Here is a 23891-nt window from a genome sequence, read left to right as displayed (position 1 = left end):
TAGGTCTGTTCGCAGGTTCTGGTGCGAACCGAACAGGGGGGTGTTTGGCTCATCCCTAATGCTGAGCCCATATCTCATCAGGATATCACAAATTATATAAAGTCCTGTAAAAACATATACATACTGTGAGGGGTTAGCTCGGCAGCGGGTGTGTGTGACCCCCTGGATGGGTTCACAACACAAAGTCAGGCACAGCAGACAGCGGTGTAGGTTCAAAAAACAAAAGATACGGTTTATTTATGCTCCATGCAGTGATACATATAACAGCCAAACAAAATAAAACAAGAAAATAAATCCTGGTCAGCTTGACCTCTAACTACACACATAGACTCCCTGTCTAACAACTGGGTACAGCCTTGTGCTGTACCAGTCCCTGCCTTTGTTGTAAAGGTTTTGCCACACAGGCGTTAACTCACCGCACAGTACAGGTGACACACTCCCCAGTCTATACAACACAAAACTGGTTCCAGGATGGAGCATCTCCCTATGCATGCTGGGGTTTTTTGTAGAGGCCTTAATGAGCCCACTTGCTTCAGCTGGGCTCATTAACTCTTCCCCTCTAATTGTAAAAGTCTGCATAAAGCCTGAATCTAGGACACACATATTTACCATCCTGGATACAACCAGGTGACTTCATCTGCCTGCTGCCACATACCCCCCCCTCTTGTTTCAACCTTGGGGTTGTAACACCAGCAGTCAGACACGCATGTATCCGAGACAAAGCATCCACATTCCCCATTTTAACACCAGGGCGATGCTTAACTGTAAAGTTAAATTCCTGTAGGGCTAGGAACCACCTATTTACTCTTCTATTGGTCTCCTTGTTCTGAGCCATCCACTTTAAAGGAGCGTGATCAGTCACCAGGTCAAAGTGCCTACCTAGCAGATAGTACCGAAGGGAATCTAGAGCCCACTTCACTGATAAACATTCCTTCTCAATCGTGGAGTAATTTACCTCATGGGACTTTAACTTCCTGCTGAGGTAAATGACTGGGTGCTCTTCCCCGTTCCAGACCTGGGATAACACTGCTCCTAACCCAACGTCTGATGCATCAGTTTGTACCACGAAGTCCTTAGAGAAGTCTGGTGAGTACAACACTGGCTGGCTACATAAGGCTGTTTTTAAGGACTGAAATGCTTCCTCAGCCTCTGGGGACCATTTAACCATAACCGACTCTTTCCCTTTTGTCAGGTTGGTGAGGGGCACAGCCTGAGAAGCAAAATGGGGAATGAATCGTCGATAATAGCCAGCGATTCCCAGAAAGGCTCGTACCTGTTTCTTGCTGTTGGGACGTGGCCAACTTTGTATGGCCTCGACTTTATTGACTTGGGGTTTTATCACCCCCCTCCCAATAGTGTACCCAAGATATTTGGCCTCCTCCTGTCCAATGGTACACTTCTTTGGATTGGCCGTAAACCCAGCTTCCCGGATAGAGTCTAGGACTGCTTGTACTTTTGGCAAATGTGAGACCCAGTCTGTGCTATGGATAATCACATCATCCAGGTAAGCTGCAGCATATTTCTGATGGGGCCTCAGAATCTTATCCATTTTCCGCTGGAATGTTGCCGGTGCATTCTGTAACCCAAACGGCATTCTCTTATATTGGAATGCTCCATCTGGGGTTACAAACGCAGTTTTCTCCTTGGCCGACTCGGCCAGGGGAATTTGCCAATACCCTTTGGTGAGATCAAGAGTTGTCATATATCGGGCTGTTCCCAGCCGGTCAATCAACTCATCTATACGTGGCATGGGGTAGGTGTCAAATTTTGTAACTTTATTTAATTGTCTAAAATCGTTACAAAACCGCCAGCTCCCATCAGGTTTGGGCACTAGTACGATAGGACTGGACCAGTCACTCTGGGACTCCTCTATCACACCCAATTCCAGCATCCTTTGAACCTCCCCACGTATTGCCTCCCGTCGGGCCTCTGGTATTCTATAAGGTTTTAGTTTTACCCTTTCTCCTGGCGGGGTGATAATGTCATGCTCTACGCCAGATGTTTGTCCCGGAAGCTCAGAGAAAATCTCTTTGTTACGAAGTACAAACTCTTTAACCTCCTGTTGTTGGGGTTTCGATAAGGTGTCTGCTATTCCAACCTCAGGAACTAAGCAATCAGGCTGTACTTGTGACAAAGTCTCTGCGACTAGGGATTCCCTATCCCTCCAGGCTTTCAGCAGATTGACGTGATAGATCTGCTCCGGCTTTCGCCTTCCTGGCTGTCTAACCCTGTAGTTCACCTCACTCATTTTTTCAATTACTTCATATGGACCTTGCCATTTGGCCAGAAATTTGCTTTCAACCGTAGGGACTAGCACCAAGACCCTATCCCCCGGGGAAAAAGTACGGGTCTTGGCCCCACGGTTGTACACTCTCTGCTGTGCTAACTGCGCTTGGGTTAAATGTTCCTTTACAATTGGCATTACCTGTGCAATTCTATCTTGCATCAGGGCGACATGCTCAATCACACTCCTGTGAGGAGAACTCTCATTTTCCCAAGTTTCCTTGGCGATATCCAGCAGCCCTCTTGGGTGTCTCCCATAGAGCAACTCGAAGGGTGAGAAACCCGTAGAGGATTGGGGTACCTCCCTAATGGCAAACATCAGATAGGGTATTAGACAATCCCAATTCTTTCCATCTCTATCCACCACCTTCTTTAACATTTGTTTTAGGGTTTTGTTGAATCTTTCAACCAACCCATCTGTTTGGGGGTGATACACAGATGTACGCAATTGCTTCACTTTGTACAACTTGCATAATTCTTTCATAACCCGGGACATAAAGGGTGTACCTTGGTCCGTAAGCAGTTCCTTACAAATACCCACGCGGCTAAAAACAAGAGATAGCTCTTTGGCTATGGTTTTGGCCGAGGTATTTCGGAGAGGAATTGCTTCCGGATAACGGGTGGCATAGTCCAAAATAACCAAAATGTACTGATGCCCCCTAGCAGACTTCATTATCGGACCTACCAAATCCATTGCGATCCTCTCAAAGGGGACCTCAATGATAGGAAGAGGTACCAGTGGGTTACGGAAATGTGGCATAGGTGCCGACTTCTGACACACAGGGCAGGAGGAACAATACTTTTCTATTTCCTTCATGACCCCAGGCCAATAGAATCTCTGCAGTACCCTCTCTCTGGTTTTCTCTGTCCCCAGATGACCTCCCAGAATGTGTCCATGAGCCAATTCTAACACCAACTTCCTGTAAGGTTTGGGCACTACAAGTTGCTCAATGGTTTCTTCTGCCCTTTGAGCCACTCGATATAGCAGGTCCCTTTCCATAGTGAAGTAAGGATAAGGGCAAGTCTTATCTGGGTTCACTAACTCGCCATCTATTTTCACCACATTTTCCCGTGCCTTTATTAGGGTGGGGTCTTTTAACTTTCTGTAGCAAAATTTTCCCTGTGAACCTCAAGATCCAAAAACTCCACAGACGGCATGTTTTCATCTGAGGATGTTGGCTCCTCCCCAGTTTCTCGAGTTTCCCCCGCCAATACCGACAAGGGAAATTCAGGAGAGTCCTCACCACTCCCAGAGGAATTCTGGTCATCTTCCTGGTTTATAGGGGCACCAATGGGGGCCTCAGGACAATCCCAGAGTTCCCAGAATTTTGGAAAATCCCTTCCCACAATAGCATCATGTGGTAAGTGAGCCACTAACCCCACCTGATGAGAGAGGTTACCTTTGGGGGTCTCAAAAAACACTGAAGTTACAGGATACTCTCGGGTGTCCCCATGCACACAAATAACAGCCACCCTGTTCTTCCCAGAGACCTCTGTAGTAACTAATTCAGCCTTTATCAATGTTACCAGGCTACCTGAATCTAGCAACACATCAACATGTCTACCATTAATACACATTTTACATAAATGTTTCTCAGGTCCCCGAATGGCAGTGCATGCAACTGTCGCAAACAGCGACTGACGTCTCTCCCTTATAAAGTCACATTGCATAGGCTCATCCACAACTGGGCAATTGGCTGCAATATGTCCCTCTTGCCGGCAGCGGTAGCAAATAATCTTTTTCGCTGCCTCTTGCAGCATGGGCTTCCTGGGCTGCTCCCGCCAGACCTTAGGTAGAACTCCCACCCTCTCACTCTCTCCACCCTCACCCCTTGGAGTCATCTTACCCGCCACTGGGGATGATCTGGTCTTAGGGTGGAAAGTCAGTGAGTCCCTGGAAGAGGTGGTCAGGTTCTCTGTAGCCAAGTACCTCTCAACCAGATCCACAAGTTTATCTGCATTTTCTGGGTCTCCATGGCTTACCCATTTTTGGATGGCAGTAGGAAGAGCTCTCAGGAAACGATCCATAACCACACGTTCCACAATGTTTGGTGCAGTCAAAGTCTCTGGCTGCAGCCACTTCCTGCTCAGGTGAATGAGATCATACATTTGAGACCTGGGAGGTTTTCCAACCTGAAAAGTCCAGTTATGCACACGCTGAGCCCGGACGGCCAGGGTGACACCCAGCCGTGCCAATATTTCTGCTTTTAGCACCACATAGTCTTTTGCTTGGTCAGGCTCTAGGTCATAATAAGCTTTCTGCGATTCCCCAGTTAACAGAGGGGCCACCAGTCCAGCCCGTTGCTCCTTAGGCCACTTTTCCCTTTCAGCAGTCCTTTCAAATGTGGTCAAAAACACCTCCGGATCATCCTCTCCAGTCATTTTTGTCCGTAAACGGCTCACACCAAAGGATGCGGTATTATTGTAACCACTTGCTTCATTGGTCTGCGGACGTTGCTGTATTAATGTCTCTATTTTCTGTTGAAAATTCTGCTCTTGCTTCTGCAACAGGTCTATGAAGCGGGCTTCAGATCGCTGCTGGGCTTGTTGCTGAGCTTCCAAACTCTGCTGGTGAGCCTTCTGCAGATTTTTCCAACTGCTGCAAAGTTGCATTTGTCTGCTGCTGGGCTGCAAGGCTCTGTTGTTGAGCTGCAAGGTTTTTTTGTAAACCTGCATTTGTTTGCTGCTGATTTGCATTTGCTTGTTGCTGGTTTGCATTTGCTAGAGCCAGCTGTCTCAGTATCTCCTCCATGCTGACCTTAACAAAAAAAAAAAAAGTGCCCAAATTCTCCACCAACTGTGAGGGGTTAGCTCGGCAGCGGGTGTGTGTGACCCCCTGGATGGGTTCACAACACAAAGTCAGGCACAGCAGACAGCGGTGTAGGTTCAAAAAACAAAAGATACGGTTTATTTATGCTCCATGCAGTGATACATATAACAGCCAAACAAAATAAAACAAGAAAATAAATCCTGGTCAGCTTGACCTCTAACTACACACATAGACTCCCTGTCTAACAACTGGGTACAGCCTTGTGCTGTACCAGTCCCTGCCTTTGTTGTAAAGGTTTTGCCACACAGGCGTTAACTCACCGCACAGTACAGGTGACACACTCCCCAGTCTATACAACACAAAACTGGTTCCAGGATGGAGCATCTCCCTATGCATGCTGGGGTTTTTTGTAGAGGCCTTAATGAGCCCACTTGCTTCAGCTGGGCTCATTAACTCTTCCCCTCTAATTGTAAAAGTCTGCATAAAGCCTGAATCTAGGACACACATATTTACCATCCTGGATACAACCAGGTGACTTCATCTGCCTGCTGCCACAATACATATATATACACAATGGAGTGTGGTAATTTAATTAGAGAATCCTTGCAATGGTTCCCTTGAAGCTCCTTGTTATAAATATGAAATTCTAAATCTCCACCACAAAAGTTGAGTGCATGTGCTCAGTGTCATATCCAGAGGTTTTCTTTAGGAAATAGACATATGAGTGCTGTCAGCATTACTGCAAAGGTTGAAGGGGTGGGGGGTCAGCCTGTCAGTGCTCAGACCATACGTTGCACACTGCATAAAATTGGTCTGCATGGCTGTCATCCCAGATGGAAGCCTCTTCTAAAGATGTACAAGAAAGCACTCAACAAGTTTGCCGAGGACAAGCAGACTAAGGACATGGATTACTGGAACCATTTCCTGTGATCTGATGAAACCAACATAAACTTATTTGGTTTAGATGGTGTCAAGCCTGTGTGGCGGCAACCAGGTGAGGAGTACAAAGACAAGTGTGTCTTGCCTAAAGTCAAGCATGATGGTGGGAGTGTCATGGTTTGGAGCTGCATGAGTGCTGCAGGCACTGGGGAGCTACAGTTTACTGAGGGAACCATGAATGCCAACATGTACTGTGACATACTGAAGCAGAGCATGATCCCCTCCCTTCGGAGATTGGGCCACAGGTCAGTTTTCCAACATGATAAAAACCTCAAAAACACCTCCAAGATGACCACTGCCTTGCTAAAGAAGCTGAAGGTAGAAGTGATGGACTGGCCAAGCATGTCTCCAGACCTAAACCCTATTGAGCATCTGTGGGGCATCATCAAATTGAAGGTGAAGGAACGCAAGGTCTCGAACATCTACCAGCTCTGTGATGTTGTCGTGGAGGAGTGGAAGAGGAGTCCAGTGGTAAACTTTGAAGCTCTGGTGAACTCCATGCCCAAGAGGGTTAAGGCAGTGCTGGAAAATAATAGTGGCCACAGAAAATATTGATACTTTGGGCTCAATTTGGACTTTTTCACTCACTTTTGTTGCCAGTGGTTTAGACATTAATGGCTACTACTTTACATTGTAGCAAAATGTAATTTCTTCAGTGTCACGTCAAAAGATATAATAAAATATTTACAAAAATGTTAGAGGTGTACTCACTTTCTGAGATACTGTAAATCCAATTGAGAATCTGTGACAAGACTTGCTGTTCACAGATGCTCTCCCTCTAATTTGACAGAGCTTGAGCTATTTTGCAAAGAATGGGCAAAAATCTCATTCTTTAGATGTGCAAAGCTGGTAGAGATATACCCAAAAGACTTGCAGCTGTAATGTGGAAAATTTCAAGGGGTATGAATACTTTTTCAAGGCACTGTATGATGGGCTGAAATGGTACTATTCTTTACCAGACTCCCGACTAGCTTGCTCATGTCAGCATACAAAGAAGCTTCCTCTGATGCTGGGCTTACTGACCTGAACTGTGAGCGATCTTCATCCAAGTCTCCTGCTGACAGTAACAGTATCACATGGACCTCCAATCCTTCAGCCAAGCTCACAACATCCTCCTGAAAGCCAACTGGTATAGCCACCCTCCATTCCAACTTGTACAGTCTAAGTAAGTCTCAGTTTTCACATCAAAGAGGTAGGCCCCTTAGTCTGGTACATGTTGTCTCACTAGTTGGCGCACCTTCCTCTCAATCCACTTGATCATTGGTATTTCCACCTCCGTGCACAGCTCCAGTTGACTGCCTTGCTCCTGGCCCCAAGCAGTGGCTGTAGCTGAGTCCATCCACTCTTCGGGTCTGAAGTTATCACACGAGCTGCTTGGACAACCCATGAGCGGTATCCCGTATGAGACCCCCAAATGTAACGCTACCTACTGTAACGGGTGCTTAAATATACCATACCCCAATGGTTCCCCTGACCTTGCAAGTCTTCTGACACCTCTGACACCATGGGTTCATACATTTGAGCAATAGTAAATAAAGAAATACAGATGCAGACACAGAATAGTTTACAGAAAACCAAGTGAGTTTTTGATCAGATAAGAGAAATAAGCTTATTGTTATACTCTTTATATGAACAAGCAAATTGGGCAGCACAGTGGTGTAGTGGTTAGCACTCTCACCTAGCAGTAAGAAGGGTCACTGGTTCAAATCCCAACCACGACACTACCTGCCTGGAGTTTGCATGTTCTCCCTGTGCCTGCGTGGGTTTCCTCCAGGTACTCCGGTTTCCTCCCACACTCCACAAACATGAAGGTAGGTTAAATGGCTTCTGTCCAAAAATTGGCATTAGTACATGAACAGGGACCTTGGATTGTAGGCTCCTTGAGAGTATGGACCGATGTGAGTGTGTGATGTACAGGAATAGGGACAATTGTAGACACTCACTCAGGTTGAACTGGATGGACTAGTGTCTTTATTCAACCTTACTATGTAACTTTGTAAATTAATTGTCAACTAAAGACCCTTGGGGAGCAATAAATCAGCAAGTTTTACCAATCAAGGTCTATGGTTGCAGGACAAAAAAAGGTAGGAGAATGACCAATCTGGAGTCAGACTACTCCCTTTAACCCCTTGATGCCACACCCCCCAACCTCCTGGTAGAACTTTAAAAGAGGAAACAAAGCAATGGTGTCTTCCTGTAGTGTCCTTGGATGTAAAGAGGATGGGCATGTGCCCGCTCACCAATCCAGGCAATACCAAGTTCAGGAGGAATGATATGAAGATCCTGCAGCAGGTCTCTGCAAGTATTGTGCTCAAAGGATGGCGCTCAACCCCATACCTATCAGCACCCCAGCTAAGCTGGATCTATGATGCATTAGATGAGGGTGACCTCCCAGCTTCCACCTGACTACCCGATACTGCTGACAACAGATACACCCCCTTGATTCTAGAGGCTCTCCCCTACTGCCTAGGCTGCAATGCCACCGCATTCTCCCAGACTGTCCAGATCACTGCTCCCAACACAAAGGCCGTGGTCCCAAGAGAGTGACCCCTCCTCTTATCTGGCTTTTAACTCTTAGAATTCTGTATTTTTCCTTCAGCCAGCTGGAAATTGTGGTCCATAACTGTCTGGCACTAATGTAAACTCAGCTTTCTGGCCTATATATTCCAAGATCCTTTGCCCTTCTCTTGCAAGTCCTCACTCGCTCTGCATTCAGGAAATGAATTACAGAGTCTGGGCTGGACACCAGGGGAAACAGTCTTCCTGTGGCAAATGCTGCAAAGTGTCCCCTGTCATTGCAGGCATTTCAGCCAGCTCCTGGCTAGATCAACTTTCCACATTTAACTGGAGTTTTACTTTAACTGCACCTTAACATTTTAATTCTATTTCGGGTTTGGGTGGGCAGTGTTGGGTTGAATTGCTTACTGGCTTTATACAGCTTACATAAACTCACAAGGCACAGGGAGTTAGCATGAGTTTCAATATAGTAAGGACCACTTAATTATTATTTGAGTGACTTTAATGTAAAGCTGTACTACTGTTTGAAAAAGGTGGCAACATTGTAAACGCCGGTTATCCTTTTGCAGATGTAAAAGCCATACTCTGAGTGTGACTGTTGGGGGTAATACTATAGTATGGAGCCTAAATATTCCCTCTTCTTATTCCCAATCAGAAGCTGGCAGGAGATGCCCAACCACTAAAGACAAATCAATCTAACCCGTGTCCCTACATTCCTCCATCAATTAAAGGTAAGTGACTCTGTATAGTATAATTAAAGTATATGTAAACCTAATCGCTAAATCTCATATAAGCTTTCACATGTTATGGCTATGCTCTCTTTCGCAAAGACAGGGTAAAATGGAGGGGTGGTGGTGTCTGTCTTTATGTGAGAAGTGATTGCAAAGCGAGTGTGAAAGAGGACCTACTGTAGTTGATGGAGAGTGTGATGAGTCTGAAGCATTATGTGTGGAACTGTACATGGGTGTGTATACTACAAAGGTTGTCATTGGAGTTTATTGAAGACCTCCCAGTGTTAATGAGGAGGTGGAGACTCAGCTCCTTGCACAGATGGAAAGGGCTGCCAGAGCTGGGACAGTACTAATAATAGGGAATTTTAACTACCCAGAAATTAACTGGAGTAATAGCACTGCTGGGACAATTAAAGGGCAAAATGTACAAACCTATTACAGACAATTTTATGGTGCAGTTTATTGAGGTCAGCATGGATTCATGAAAGACAGAAGTTGTCATACAAATCTGATTTCTTTTTATGAGGAGGTAAGTAAAACATTGGTCAGAGGGGTAGCTGTGGATGTGGTATACCATATTTATCGGCGTATAACACGCACTTTTTTCCCCTTAAAATCAGGGGGAAATCGCGGGTGCGTGTTATATGCCGATCCTCCACTATTTTGGAGCCTCTGGGCGGCTTTCAGCTGCCTTCAGCCCTTCTCGGCGGCTTTTGGTGGCTTTTGGCCACCTTTGGCCCTTCTCGGTGGCTTTCGGCCGCCTTCGGCCATTCTCAGCGGCCGAAAACCGCCGAGAACGGCCTAGAGCGGCCAAAAGCTGACGAGAAGGGCCGATAGCCGCCGAGAAGGGCCGAAGGTGGCCGAAAGCCAACGAGAATGATCGAAGGTGGCCAAGAACTCCCGAGCACCGCCGAGATACACAGGACATCTCGGCGGCACCATTTTTAAAAATCAAACCAGAAAATAAAACTGACAAGGCTGAAAATGACACTGACAAGGACAACGATGGACAAGGCTGCAATGATGGACAGGCTGCAATGATGGACAAGACTGCAATGATGGACAAGACTGCAAGGATGGACAAGACTGCAAGGATGGACAGGCTGCAATGATGGACAAGGCTGCAATGACAAAGCTGCATATGACACTGACAAGGGTGCAATGATGGACAAGGCTGCAAATTACACTGACAAGGCTGCAGATGGACACTGATAAGGCTGCATTGATGGGCATTTAAATGTACGTTTTTTTTCCTTAAACTTCCCTCTTAAACTTGGGGTGCATTTTATACGCCGGCGCATGTTATACACTGATAAATACGATACTTGGATTTTGCAAGAGCGTTTTACACAGTTCCCCACACATGGCTTATGTGTAAGGTAAAGTCTACAGGCTTGGAAAGATCAATTTGTAAAAGGATAGAAAGCTGGATAAAAGACATAATTCAGAGTAGTGGTTAATGACTCTTACTCTGAATGGTCTAAGGTTATCAGTGGTTCAACCAAAGGTTCAGTGTTGGGAACCTTACTTTTTAATATCTTTATAAAGTGTAGCGGTACCCCCGTAAGGGCTGCTGATTTGGTTACTTACTTAGCCAATCACTCTGCTGCCATACTCCCCACGATCAGTTAATACAAGAAACTGTAATTTGCATGGCTTTGTTACATTTATTGCAGGATACAACTTGGGTGGAACAAGGGGTGATATGAGATGCCCATAGCAGTTGATGTATTGCGTGACAATACTGAATAGCCTGGGCTTGAAATTGTTGTACATCTAGTATTCTCAGAAAACTATTGAAACACTACTTCTTCACTTCCAATGTTGACTAGGAAGAATCACTCTGAATAATTCCACCTTGCAGACTATGACGGTTTCTGTGAATCAAAGATCCAGAGGCCTAAGCCCACGTACACACGGTCAGAGATTTTGCCAACCAAATCTGTCGGATTTTGTCCGTCGGATTTTGTCCGTCGGATTTAGTCCGACGGATTGTGTCCAAAACTGTTGCATACACACGGTCGGGCCAAGTTGTCTGATTTAGCGGTTGCCAAGAACGCGGTGACGTAAGCCGTGTATGGCAGGACTAGAAAAGGGAAGTTCAGCACCACGTCCGGCACCCCTTGGGCTCCTTCTGCTGATCTCGTGTTTTAGTAGAAGTTTGGTGAGAGACGATTCGTGCTTTTCAGATTAGTGATTCAGATGGCTACCGCTCTTCAGTTTGTGCTTGTCTTTGCGTATCTGATAATCAGTGCGTGCAGTCATTAAGTATTTGCTTCTCATTGTAGACTATATCTTGGTATAGTATGCTTTGAAAGGCATTTTTTATTGTCTGCTTGCTTCTGCTATTCAGGTCGTCCTTTCAGGCCTTGCTGTTTATCGGTGCTTTCTGGTGTCCGTTCTGACCAGCCGACCGTTTTCAAAACATGTTTAGTCTACGTACTCATCGTACAGTTTGTGCTGTGCAGGGGCTTTGTGTTGGGGTTCTTACTTTGACACAAGCCCGGTCCATGAACAGGGAGGGGAGGCGTTTGTGGACCAAGAATTGGTTGCGCCAGCGTCACCAGTTCTCCCACATGCCTTCGCTCTGTGAGATCTGCGAGAATAATCCTGATCATTTCTGGATTATTCTCAGGATGACGGACCCCGTTTTTCACCGTCTGCTGGCTTTGCTGACCCCTTATATCACCAGGCAGGATACCTGCATGCGGCAAGCCATCACTCCGGAGCAGAGGCTCATCGCCACGTTGCGCTACTTGGCGACAGGGAGAAGCCTTCAGGACCTCAAGTTCTCTACAGGCATCTCCCCCCAGGCTCTGGGGATCATTATTCTAGAGACCTGTTCTGCCATCATTCAGCTCCTGCAGAAGGACTATATTATGCTAAGTTTTATCCTTAAACATCACATTCTATGTATTTCATGTTTGCTAATGTCTTGCATTTCTTTCCTCATTCCCTAATTACCATCATTGCAATATGCTCTAATTCATATGCTCTGCCCCTTTGTCCTCATGCATATTTGCCTCACTAACTTCCCCACCATGCTCTTCTTGGCCCCTAAAACTATAGTCTAGTCACTTAACAATGTCTTTTGGTAGCTCAGAAGTAGTGCTTTCCCCTAAACACCCCCTAAAATCTCTACAAATGTGATGTGTGTGCTTCAATTCATGCAAAGTGACCTTTTTTAGTTTTTTGGAGTTGTGCCAAACTCATTAGGAACCCCCCTCTCCCCAACTGCTACCTCAGCTGATAGCAATCTTCTATCAGATGACTTGACCCAACCCAATACACACTCTAAATACCTTTTTCATGATCACATTTATGGACAAATTCACCAAAGCATGTAGTGTAAGGGCCTGCCTCAATACTTTCAAATGCTATTTTTTTTTTTTAACACATACATTTTCTTGCTATGTAATAGCAGAATGTCAAAATGTCCTTCCATTTTGTTATTATGACACTTCTTACCTGTCCGGTGGGCTGCCAATAGTGTAACTAAGGAGGGGCTTCCCAAAGTATCACACATTATTTAGGCATTCAGCTCTCAATCAAGTGGAGAGGGTTACCTGTCCTAAACATCCCCCCTCATTTTTTTAGCAAGGGCCCATCAGATGGGGGGGATGGGGGGGGGATATGACTCTCATAAGGGGACCTTATACTTTAGGCTTTAAATACTCAGTTTAAAAAAATGTATACTAATTGTCGAAAAATGTGGGTGTCTAATCTGCATGCAATGTTGATTTGTCAAATTACTGTTTTTTGTTCTTGTGTCACTACACAGTGTTCTTCAACGCCACAGGAATGGCAGACTGTGGCCTCCCACTTTGCCAGTTTTATTAAAGTTGTGCCTTTTTCACCAACAGTGCAAACCCAAGTTCAGAGCAAGATGAGGGGACAGTCTCTTCTTCAGATAATCTTATTATGTTGTGGGTCTGCTACACACACACCTTCTTTTTGTTAACTAATGTATGTAGTGCATTACTGATCAAAATCATGCTCATTTTCAGCACCATGGCAGGAAAATGGCAGGATTGTCCAAATTTACACATCACTGTGGGTGCTTTTTACTAAAGGCACATCCACTATGCACTACAAGTGCACTGCAAAAGTACACCTGAAACTGCACTTGGAGTGCAAAGTGGAGTTGCCTTTAGTAAATCGCACTCCTTCTCAGCACAAACTCAAATTTGACTACAAATACATTTTAAGCCCAATGAAAAGGGAAGCCACGCATTGTTGAGAATTCAACTTTTTAATTACAAGCACATTCATATGTGCGTTTATTAAAGGTTTTTACAACAAACCAAGAGATTTTGTGTATCCAAAACAGAGTTTAATCATATTTTTTTTTACTTGTTTTTTTTTTGTGTAAACTGGCATGTATCAAACCGTAAAATACAGAACACAGGAACTTACAAAGTTCAACTTGGAAAAGTGAAGACAATATCAGACCTGAGTATGTACAAACTGGGCTGATATTGCCTTCATCACATGGGGTGTGACCCCTGAAAAATCCAAATTTGGAAGATGCACACAGTGTGTCAACATGTGCTATCTCCCATCATGGGGGATCAATGTACATGCTTTAGGGCTGAAACCCCTTCATCTCAGACACTTTACACAAAACACGTACATTGATCCCCCATGATGGGAGATAGCGCATGTTTACACACTCTGTGCATCTTCCAAATTTTTAATTATGCAAAATACAACATTTTTATGTTAAAAAGCAAAAATAAAACCCTATTTAGTTTTTTAGTTTTCACACTCTCCCCAAAACATCAATGATGTTCTTCATTTTATTTTTAACATCATTGATGTTTTGTTGTACAATTTCCAAATCCCTATTGCACCCCATTATCTCCCCGATCAAGATCTGGGCACTTTCACTGGTAAAACGGGAATCTTCTTCCACATCACCTAGAAAACAAAGCAAACAAACACACCATGTAATCCAAATATGGTGATATACATTGATGAGCTTACCGGAAGCTGCGTTCTCCCACACTCACCAGTTGTGGTGACAGTTTTGTCCAACCTCCACAATCTCTCCTTCCTCCTCCTCCTCCTGCTCCTGCTCCTCTGTTTCTGCTTTTGGAAGTTGCCCTTCTTTGGGAGGGGTGTGGTCCCTGGTGTCCTCATACTTGCCGAGTCTTCTCTCCCCTATGAGAATGTAATCAAAGATTAATTAGCACACAGAGGGCAGAAATAGGAATCTGAAACATTGCTTGGAAGTGTTGTACAATTGTGTTTTTGGGCCGAGTTACAAGGTGAGAACATTATTGGGGACACTTTGTTAAGCTGGAATACTTCCCTGCAGAATGATGTTTCATACGAACGAACGAAACCATGACCTTGAAAGTGGCCATCTTAAAATGCACAACATGAAATCAAAGCACATGGAGCATATATGCAAGCAAGAATAATCATATGAACACACGACAACTACTTACTTTTTTTAAGAACACGCTTGATCCTTAGGTACTGCTCGTGCTCCCTCAGTTTCAGGTCTGACCAGCGTTTTCTCAGTTGATCCTTGGATCGGTGTACCCCAAAATTCTTCAGAAGACTCATCTCAACTTTATTCATGATCTTGGCCTTTCTGATATTTGGGTTTGGGTAAGGTCCATACTTCCCATCATAGTCGGTCCTGTTCAATATGCTGACCATCTCCAACATCTCTCCAAAAGACATATTTGAGGCCTTAAATCTTGTCTTCCTGGATCGGGACGTTTCAGGCTCTGGGCTTTCCTCACCCTCCTCCTCGTTAGTGGAACTATTAGTGCGCACCTGCGTTCTCTCCGCCATGTGCTCTCCCCACTGCGCGGGAAGCGAAGGGCAGGGGAATAGTCTGGAAAGAACGTCAGGGGCGGGCGGAGTTTCACGCATGCGCACTGTATATAAAACACAACACATGTGTATCGTCCGTACGATCTGGGAGGAGAGTGTGAGGCACGGACGTGACGAACGTGGAAACGAAGGTAAAATTTTTAACTTGGTGCTTCACTGGACTAGACTGCTTGTATCTAGGCCGATGTTGGGACAAGATTAGGAGGGATTTTAATTGCATTATTAGTATTTGAGGGTTTGTCTTGTGTTGTGTCTTGCAGACAAAATGGATCCATTCACCAATGCCAACTTTATGGGGCTATTCAGAAAACTGTACATGGAGATGCCCTGCCTGTGGCAGTTCCACAACAAGTTTTATAATGACAGATCAAAGATCAAAGAGGAACGCAGCACTGGAGAAACTGCTTGCTTTGTTGCAGATCATGGTGCCCACGGCAGACATGACCTGTCTGAATCGCAAAATTGTGGCCATGAAGCTTACATATTTCAGGGAGAGAAAGAAGCACCTGGAGTCCTTGAGAGCAGGAGATACAGATGCTGTTTATTACCCCAGGATGGTGCACTTTGACAGGCTGCATTTTCTGGTAGACCAAGGGGTACCCAGGCCACCACTCAGGCCACCACTCTCCAGGCTTCCTCCAAGGCATCCTTCACCCCTAGCTGAGGCTTCTGATGTCCAACCTGGGCCTTCCAGGCAGCACCATGTGGTGGGGCCCAGCTTGAGACAGGTATTGCATTGTTGAACATATTTCTTGTGTTACTTTTAATGATGTTAACTAGATGTTCTTATTGATCAGAAAGTTGAGATTTCTCCAAGTGGTTTACATCTCAATAGACAGTAGTGACCAAAAATGATTGGGACGGGAAAGAAAAATGCTGGTGTCAGAATGATAGTCTGTTCTATTTGGTAACATTCAATTAGCAAAAGCCAGGAGCGATTGATGATCAAAAAACGAAAACTATGTCCCCTTTTCATACACAGGATGACCTCAGTCGGGGGGAGGCTGTGGCAAGTGGCAGCCAGGAGGTTGACCAACGCCCTCCTCCTCCTGCCCCTGCTACAGGAGCCCAGCCACAGCCTGGAAGGATGCCTGGTGGGAAGTCCCAAAGGAAGACCAGAGAGTGATGGTCTGTGTTGAGTCTGGTGTGCCAGAAGATGCAGCCTCTTGAAAATCCACATCCTGGGGACAGAAATGGCATCTGAATTTCCTGCTCTCTAGGACTTCCGGACCAGACTTCTCTCCCTGAGATATCTACTCCTCAGGCCACCAATTTTTTAATATCTCATTTAGTCATATCTGCCCTGGGGGGCCAAAGGCTGCACCAAAGTTAAGAAGTTTCTCCAGTGCTGTGTTCCTATTTTTAGTTTCTATTGAACAAAATACATTTTTTTTTCTTTGATGAAATACTTGTGTAATGTGTTTTCCTTCAAAAAGTACAGTTTATTTTTGAGCAGGCAGGTACATTTCAAAAATAAAAAAGTGAACTAAATAACAAGGGGTACCAACACTAAACAACCTCCTGTAGATTAAAAAAGAAAAAGAAAATATAAAAAATACAATAATGTTATTGTAAGTTTACACACACAAAAAAATAAAAAAAAATAAGGAGAAATGAGCAAAGTGTCTTTAAAGGAGATTTTTAGGGAACCCTCCCCCCCCCCAAAAAAACATCCAAAAATTAAAAAACCAAATCAAAAATTGTTTAGATGTGAAGCAAACTAAAATTGTATTGCTGAAATGTTTAAAAAAGAGTAATGAAATTCGTTCGGGAGAAGTGTGTGTGACTATGAGCATCAAAAGAAGTTCGTTCTTGCAGCATTGTTAAAGAACAAGAGAATGCGCTTGATGAATGAATTTTTAACATTGCAGCGTGACTAATGTGCTATATCGCTTACGAGCAGTAGTTTTACCTGAACGAGCACTTCCGTGTCGGAATTTGAATGTAAGCATGCGTGGCACTTGGTCCGATCAAAATGCTCTACACATGATCGGATTAGGTCCGACAGGCCCAGTTGGTCGGGAAATATTTCCAACATGTTGGAAAATTGGGTCCGACGGAGATTCGGACGGAATCAGTCCGATACATACCACACACAGTCGGATTATCCGACGACACGGTCCGATAGGACGCATTCCGACGGATTCTCCGACCGCGTGTACACGGCATTACACAACCTCTCCCCGATAAATCAGTGAGTTAGACAGCCACACAGTCTTTTGGAAGAGTATTACCAATGTGCTAACCAGACCAGAGATAACACAGTATCTCCCTCCCAAAGCCTGACACACGGTAATGGGCGGAATACTGTTCCCAGCCAGTCCTTCACTGTTAATGCTGCGTTCCCCAGCCACAGCATTCTGAACTGTTCTGGATAGCTTCTCTTGTTCTGTTCACACTGACCTTTGACTACTTGGCCGTTCTGTGTCCCCGGTCACAGAACACTGATCTACTCTCTTCCGCTTCACTGCTACTTCTTCTGCTTCTTCTGTACTGATCTTGTCCAGCATTCAAGTCCTGTGTTTCCCAATCATAGCAGCTTGATACCTTTTTCAAAGATGAAGATCTTTATCTAGGCTCCCTCCTAGTGGTTCCTCCATCCCTCCTCTGTGATCGGAGCGAACAGCACCTCAATAGTCCATGCTGTCTTTTCCTGCACTTCAAACTCTTCCCTGGCAGCATGTGACCCCAGCTTATATGGGAGGCCTGCCCCCTGCCAATACCAAAAGATAATTGGTCAGGGCTCCTCACATGAGCTGCTTGCTACTCAGACTTTAGTTCCAACCCCCATTCCAGAACCATCTTTCTGAAAGCAGGGGAGGCATCTCTGAATCAGAGCACAGGTGACCACACTACACTAGAAACTCCCAGTCCCAGAAACAGACAGGCCTAGCATGCAGCATAAGCCTGCCAAAATTTACCTGCACATATCCTGGACTGGGAAAAATCCTAGTCTAGCACCTACCTTTAAGTAGAGGGTGCTGCAAAAGGATATAGGGTCTGGGATTAAAAGTACAATTTCTGTCTTTGCAGATGACACTAAGCTATGCAGTGGAATAATGTACTTACAGGATGTCTCCAATTTAAAAGCCAACCTCAATGCAGTCTAAATGGGCAACTAAGTGGCAAATGAGGTTTAATTTTGATAAATGTAAAGGTATGCACTTGGGGGCTAAGAATATGCATGCATCATACATATTGGGGGGGGGGGGGGGGGGGGGGGGGACATCTGCGGGAATCAATGGTGGAGAAGGATCTGGGGGTTTTGGTAGATCATAAGCTCAATAATAGCATGCAATGCCAAGCTGCAGTTTCCAAAGCGAGCAAAGTCCTTTTTTTTTATTAATAGAGGCATGGTCTCCAAAGAGAGAGAGAGATATCATTTTGCCCCTGTACAAATGTTTAGTAAGACCTCATGTGGAATATGCAGTTCAATTTTGGTCACCAATTCACAAAAAGGATATCAGGGAACTGGAGAAAGTGCAGAGAAGGGCAACTAAACTGATAAGAGGCATGGAGGAGCTCAGCTATGAGGAAAGATTAGAGAAATTGAATCTGTTCCCTCTTGAGAAGAGGAGATAAAGGGGGATATGATCAACATGTACAAATACATAAATGGTCCATATAGTGAACTTGGTGTTGAGTTATTCACGTTAAGGTCATCCCAGAGGAGAATGGGGCACTCTTCACGTCTAGAGGAAAAAAGATTTCAGCTCCAAATATGGAAAGGTTTCTTTGCAGTAAGAGCTGTGAAAATGTGGAATAGACTCCCTCCAGAGGTGGTTCTGGCAAGTTCTGAATATTTCTTTAAAAAAGGCCTGGATTATTTCATAATAACATAATATAACTGGGTACTAACATTTATAGGTAAAGTTACATGGTTAGTAAGGTTGAATAAAGACACCAGTCCATCAGGTGTGAGTGTATGTCTACAATTGCCCCTATTCCTATACATTGTGTCTCATTAAGATGTTCATCTATTATATTATTAGTTATTTAAGGTACCTACATAGCACTGACCATTTACACAGCGCTCCACACATACATCACACACTCACATCAGTCCCTACTAGACATGTGCACACTGGAATATTTTGTTTCGGAATTTTGTTTTCATCCGAAAAATAAATTTATTTAGTTACTCCAAAAATTCATTTTTATGCATTTAATTTTGTTTAAAAAATGCAAATTAATTAAGGTCGAATCTGTCATTGAAGGCTTATGGTGTCTGTCGAATATTCTAAGAAGATTCGATGGAGCAGCTAAACTGTACGATGCAGCAATTGTACATTTCCGGTCAAATTTTCCGCCTACAAGCTATAGTAGAATTCTAATGTTGTATGATACTAGAAATAATTATATTTATTAATTATTATTACTAGTCAACCAAGATTAGAATTCTTCTATAGCCTATGGGCGGAGCATTTGACCATAAATGTCCACTTGCGGGGACTGCTTAGTCGAATCTTTATGTCAAATCTTTTCTTTCTATGTAGAATAATCTTGAACTAATAGAGTTAAGGTTAGGCACATTCGACTGCAGGTTCGATGGACACAGATTGCTATTGTCAAATGTCGAATCTCCTATCTATATCGAGCTGTTGTTGCAACGAAAACAAAAATAAAGCATTTGTTTATGTCGGATCTTTCGGTTTTCGGATTCTGCACTTTCGTCATCAAATACCCGAAATTCAGATGAAAATGCATTTAGGACGAAAATGAATGCGCATGTCTAGTCCCTACCCTCAAGGAGCCCACAGTCCAAGGTCCCCAACTCACATTCATATACTAGGGCCAATTTTAGACAGAAGCCAAATAACCTACCAGCATGTCTTTGGAGTGTGGGAGGAAACACACACAGGCAGAGCATGCAAACTCCAGGCAGGTAGTTTTGTGGTTTGGACTCAAACCAGCGACCCTTTTTACTTCTAGGCGAGAGTGCTACCCACTACTCCACTGTGCCACCCAAAGTTGATCCAGGGGAATCCTCTCAGGGGATCAGGAAGGAATTTTTTCCCCTGCTGTAGCAAATTGGATCATGCTTTGCTGGGGTTTTTTGCCTTCATCTGGCTCGGCTGTGGGTATGGGATTGTGTATATATATATATATATATATATATATATATATATATATATATATAATTTATTTTTTTGGTCACACTAGATCAGGGGTGCGCAACCTTTTGAAGAGTGACTTGGTAACCGGTCGTGGGCCACAATGAGCGGAGCGGGTGGGTGGCATGTCCGTGTCCACTCTGCATTTGGAGAGTGGACACGGACACAGCCCACAATACTTTTTAGCGGATCGTATTGGAGGTAGAACACAAGTCGGTTTATGTCTGCCACTACCTAGAGGTGAATGGAGGGTCCAATTGGTGGGACTGTCAGACTGGCCGTGTGAAAGTGGTCCAAGGCTGCTTTCACACTGCTGCGCTGAGGTTTACCTGCACCACGTGTGCAACGCAATGTACCTTTGGCTTTCCTGCAGTTTGCAATAGACTTCTATTATATTCTGCCGGTTTGGTGCACTTTCAGAAAGCTCACCAAACTCGCAGGTAATAATAGAAGTCTATGGCTCAGTGCAGGTAACCCGCAGGTAAATTGCCCTGCACCCGCGGATCAATTTGAAAGCAGCCCAGTAACCGCTGCAGAAAAGATATGACCATATATACACTATGATTTTAGTAATAAATAAAATAAACCTTTAATAACAGTATTCTTTCTATTCTATCCCAGAGCAGGAGGTCGCGGGCCACATCAGAGGGCTCCACGGGCCACTGGTTGGGCACCCCTGCACTAGATGGACATGTGTCTTTTTTCAACCTGAGTAACTGTTGTAATTTTAAATATGTTTAAATCTACCACTTTCATTAAATGATACCTAGTGATCCTGCCATGAAGATTCTTATTCAGAACTATAAAGGTGACAATTTTAGTTTGGTTTTAGTTTCATAAATACAATAATTTTTGTGAACCTTTCCATGCTTCTAGCAGTAAATGCGTGCCATTCCTCCACTTCAGCTAGTCCTAGCTTGAACAAGAACAAAAAAAAAGGCTCAGATTATATGAACCAATAGAATTTTTTTTCTGTGCTTCAGGTATCTGTCATGAGGATGAAGTGGTAGTAGTTGTGGTGGAATCCACAATCCCTTCATCTTCAAGCAGGATAGGCACTAGACATGTGCAATTCGTTTTGGTCTGAATATAAATTTAAACAAATGTTTTTTACCCAATTCCAAATTCTCTGATTGATTCAAATTTGGATCAGTCAAAAAGTAATCTTTTGTACCACCACCCCCTCCCTTTAGAATGTAAGCTCTACGAGCAGGGCCCTTCTGCCCCTTCTGTATTAAACTGTACTGTAATTGTGCTGTCCCCCTCTACATTGTAAAGCGCTGTGTAAACTGTTGGCACTATATAAATTGTGTATAATAATAATAATTAATTATAGGGTGGCACAGTGGTGTAGTGGTTAGCACTCTCACCTAGCAGTAAGAAGGGTCACTGGTTCAAATCCCAACCACTCTACCTGCCTGGAGTTTGCATGCTCTCCCTGTGCCTGCATAGGTTTCCTCCAGGTACTCTGGTTTCCTCCCACATTACAAAGACATGCAGGTAGGCTAATTGGCTTCTGTCCAAAAAAAATTGGCCCTAGTATGAGTGGGGACCTTGTATTGTGGGCTCCTTGAGGGTAGGGACAAATGTGAGTGTGCAATGTACAGGGATAGGGACAATTGTAGACACTCACTCAGGATGGACTGGTGTCTTTATTTAACCTTACTAACTATGAAACTATGAATAATTAGTAAAAAAACACACGTTTTTGACAAGTCCTTTATTGCCGGTAGCAAAAACAGTTTTTATTTACTTTTTACACTGTTTTGGTGAATGAGTAGGGGCACTATGTATTCATTCACATAGGGGGTGTGATCTTGTTAAAGGGGGCTTCCAGATTCCAATAAGTCACCCCCCACAACCCTGGACCGATGGGGAAGGGACCCTTTTCCTGATCAACATGTTGAGGGCATGTGGCCTGATATGGTATGGCCCTTTCCTGGCCTGCATGCCATTTTTTGTCTTTTAATTTTGGTGTGGGGTTCCCCTTAAAATCCATACCAGACCCGAGAGGGCTGGTATGGATTGGGTGGGGACCCCACACTGTTTGTTTTCTGCATTTTTCATTGCCGGCATTCTTTTGTTTACATCTTAGCTGATAAATCATCGGTTGTTAAGAATTCCAGTGGTTAAAATGTACAAATGAAAAAAAACGGAACTAAATGAAATCCAAAATTAATCAATAAAACAAAATTAGTAACATAAAATCTATCTAAAACAAAACACATTTTTCCGTTCTGTACATAATAATAGCCACAGCTAACAAATGGCTCTGTAGGGTTGTATTACTAAAGACAAATACATTTTAAATTGTAAATTTTGCAAATGCAGTTGCTCCCAAGCTTAGTAAATGCACTAAGCTGGGCATATTTAATTACTCACTAGTAGACATGTGCACTGACAAAAAAATTGGTAGTTTTCGCTTCATTCTTTTTTTTTGAGAAAATTCGGAAATTTGGAAATTCGGAAACTTTGAAATTCGAATTTCCGATTTCCAATTTTCAAATTTGGAATTTCCAAATTTTCAAATTTGGAATTTCCAAATTTTCAAATTTGGAATTTCCAAATTTCAAATTTTGTAATTTCGAATTCCGAATATTTGAATTTTCATTCGTTATTTCAGATGATTCGTAACTTCGGATAAATTTGTACTTGTTACGTTCACTAACAGCGACATTTGAAAGGTAATTTCAATACTTATAATTTAATAGTTATTATTGGTTAGTTATTATTTCAGATTTTCGGATTTTCGAATTTTCATTCTTTAGAATTTTCAGATTTTCATTCTTATTTTCTTTTTTTCAAATTTCCAAAATTACAATTTCCTAATTTCAAATTTCTTAATTTTGAATCGCAGAAATTTTGAATTTCTGAAATCTAGAATTTCAGAAATTTTGAATTTTCCAATTTCCGAAATTCACAATTTTACAAATTTCTAATTTTTGGAAATTCAAAAATTCAGAAATTTGAAACTTCGGAAATTAGAACTTTGAAAATTCGAAATTCGAAAATTCTATATTTGGAAATTCGAAAGTTTGGAAATTGAGAAATTTGGAAATTTCTGAGTTAACGAATTTGTCAAAATTGGTTAAAAAACAAATTAGTAACTAAACGAATTGCACACGCCTACTCACTAGCGCCCATCAGAGATTCCAGGGTACTCCCCAGTAAAGTTTTAAGCTATGCATCCTAATCTAAACATCATTTCACTAACAAAAAAATACATTTGTTTAATAATATCTATTAATCTATCAAATTACAGTGCCTTGCGAAAGTATTCGGCCCCCTTGAACTTTTCAACCTTTTGCCACATTTCAGGCGTCAAACATAAAGGTATAACATTTTAATTTTTTGTGAAGAATCACCAACAAGTGGGACACAATTTTAAAGTGGAACGAAATCTATTGGATATTTTAAACTTTTTTAGCAAATAAAAAACTGAAAAGTGGTGCGTGCAAAATTATTCGGCCCCTTTACTTTCAGTGCAGCAAACTCACTCCAGAAGTTCAGCGAGGATCTCTGAATGATCCAATGTTGTCTTAAATGACTGATGGTGATAAATAGAATCCACCTGTGTGTAATCGAGTCTCTGTATAAATGCACCTGCTCTGTGATAGTCTCAGGGTTCTGTTAAAAGCGCAGAGAGCATCATGAAGACCAAGGAACACACCAGGCAGGTCTGTAATA

At 43.3% G+C, this 23891-nt stretch overlaps 1 protein-coding gene across 2 annotated transcripts in view; it reads left to right on the top strand.

Moving 5' to 3' along the window:
- The window catches only part of PPP1R1B (protein phosphatase 1 regulatory inhibitor subunit 1B), a 377724-nt gene that overhangs the window by 273069 nt on the left and 80764 nt on the right, over positions 1-23891 (top strand). For both annotated transcript variants that reach the window (XM_077459485.1, XM_077459486.1), the window contains exon 4: positions 9165-9240. In XM_077459485.1, coding sequence (XP_077315611.1) covers positions 9165-9240 — 76 coding nt within the window. The remainder of the gene's footprint in view (positions 1-9164; positions 9241-23891) is intronic.

The sequence above is a fragment of the Lithobates pipiens genome, unplaced genomic scaffold (genome assembly GCF_037356315.1).
Source record: "Lithobates pipiens isolate NorthernLeopardFrog02 unplaced genomic scaffold, aLitPip1_a1.2 Scaffold_28, whole genome shotgun sequence".
NCBI lineage: Eukaryota > Metazoa > Chordata > Amphibia > Anura > Ranidae > Lithobates > Lithobates pipiens.
Note: the sequence above shows the minus strand (reverse complement) of the source record. Positions and strands in the feature narration are given on the sequence as shown.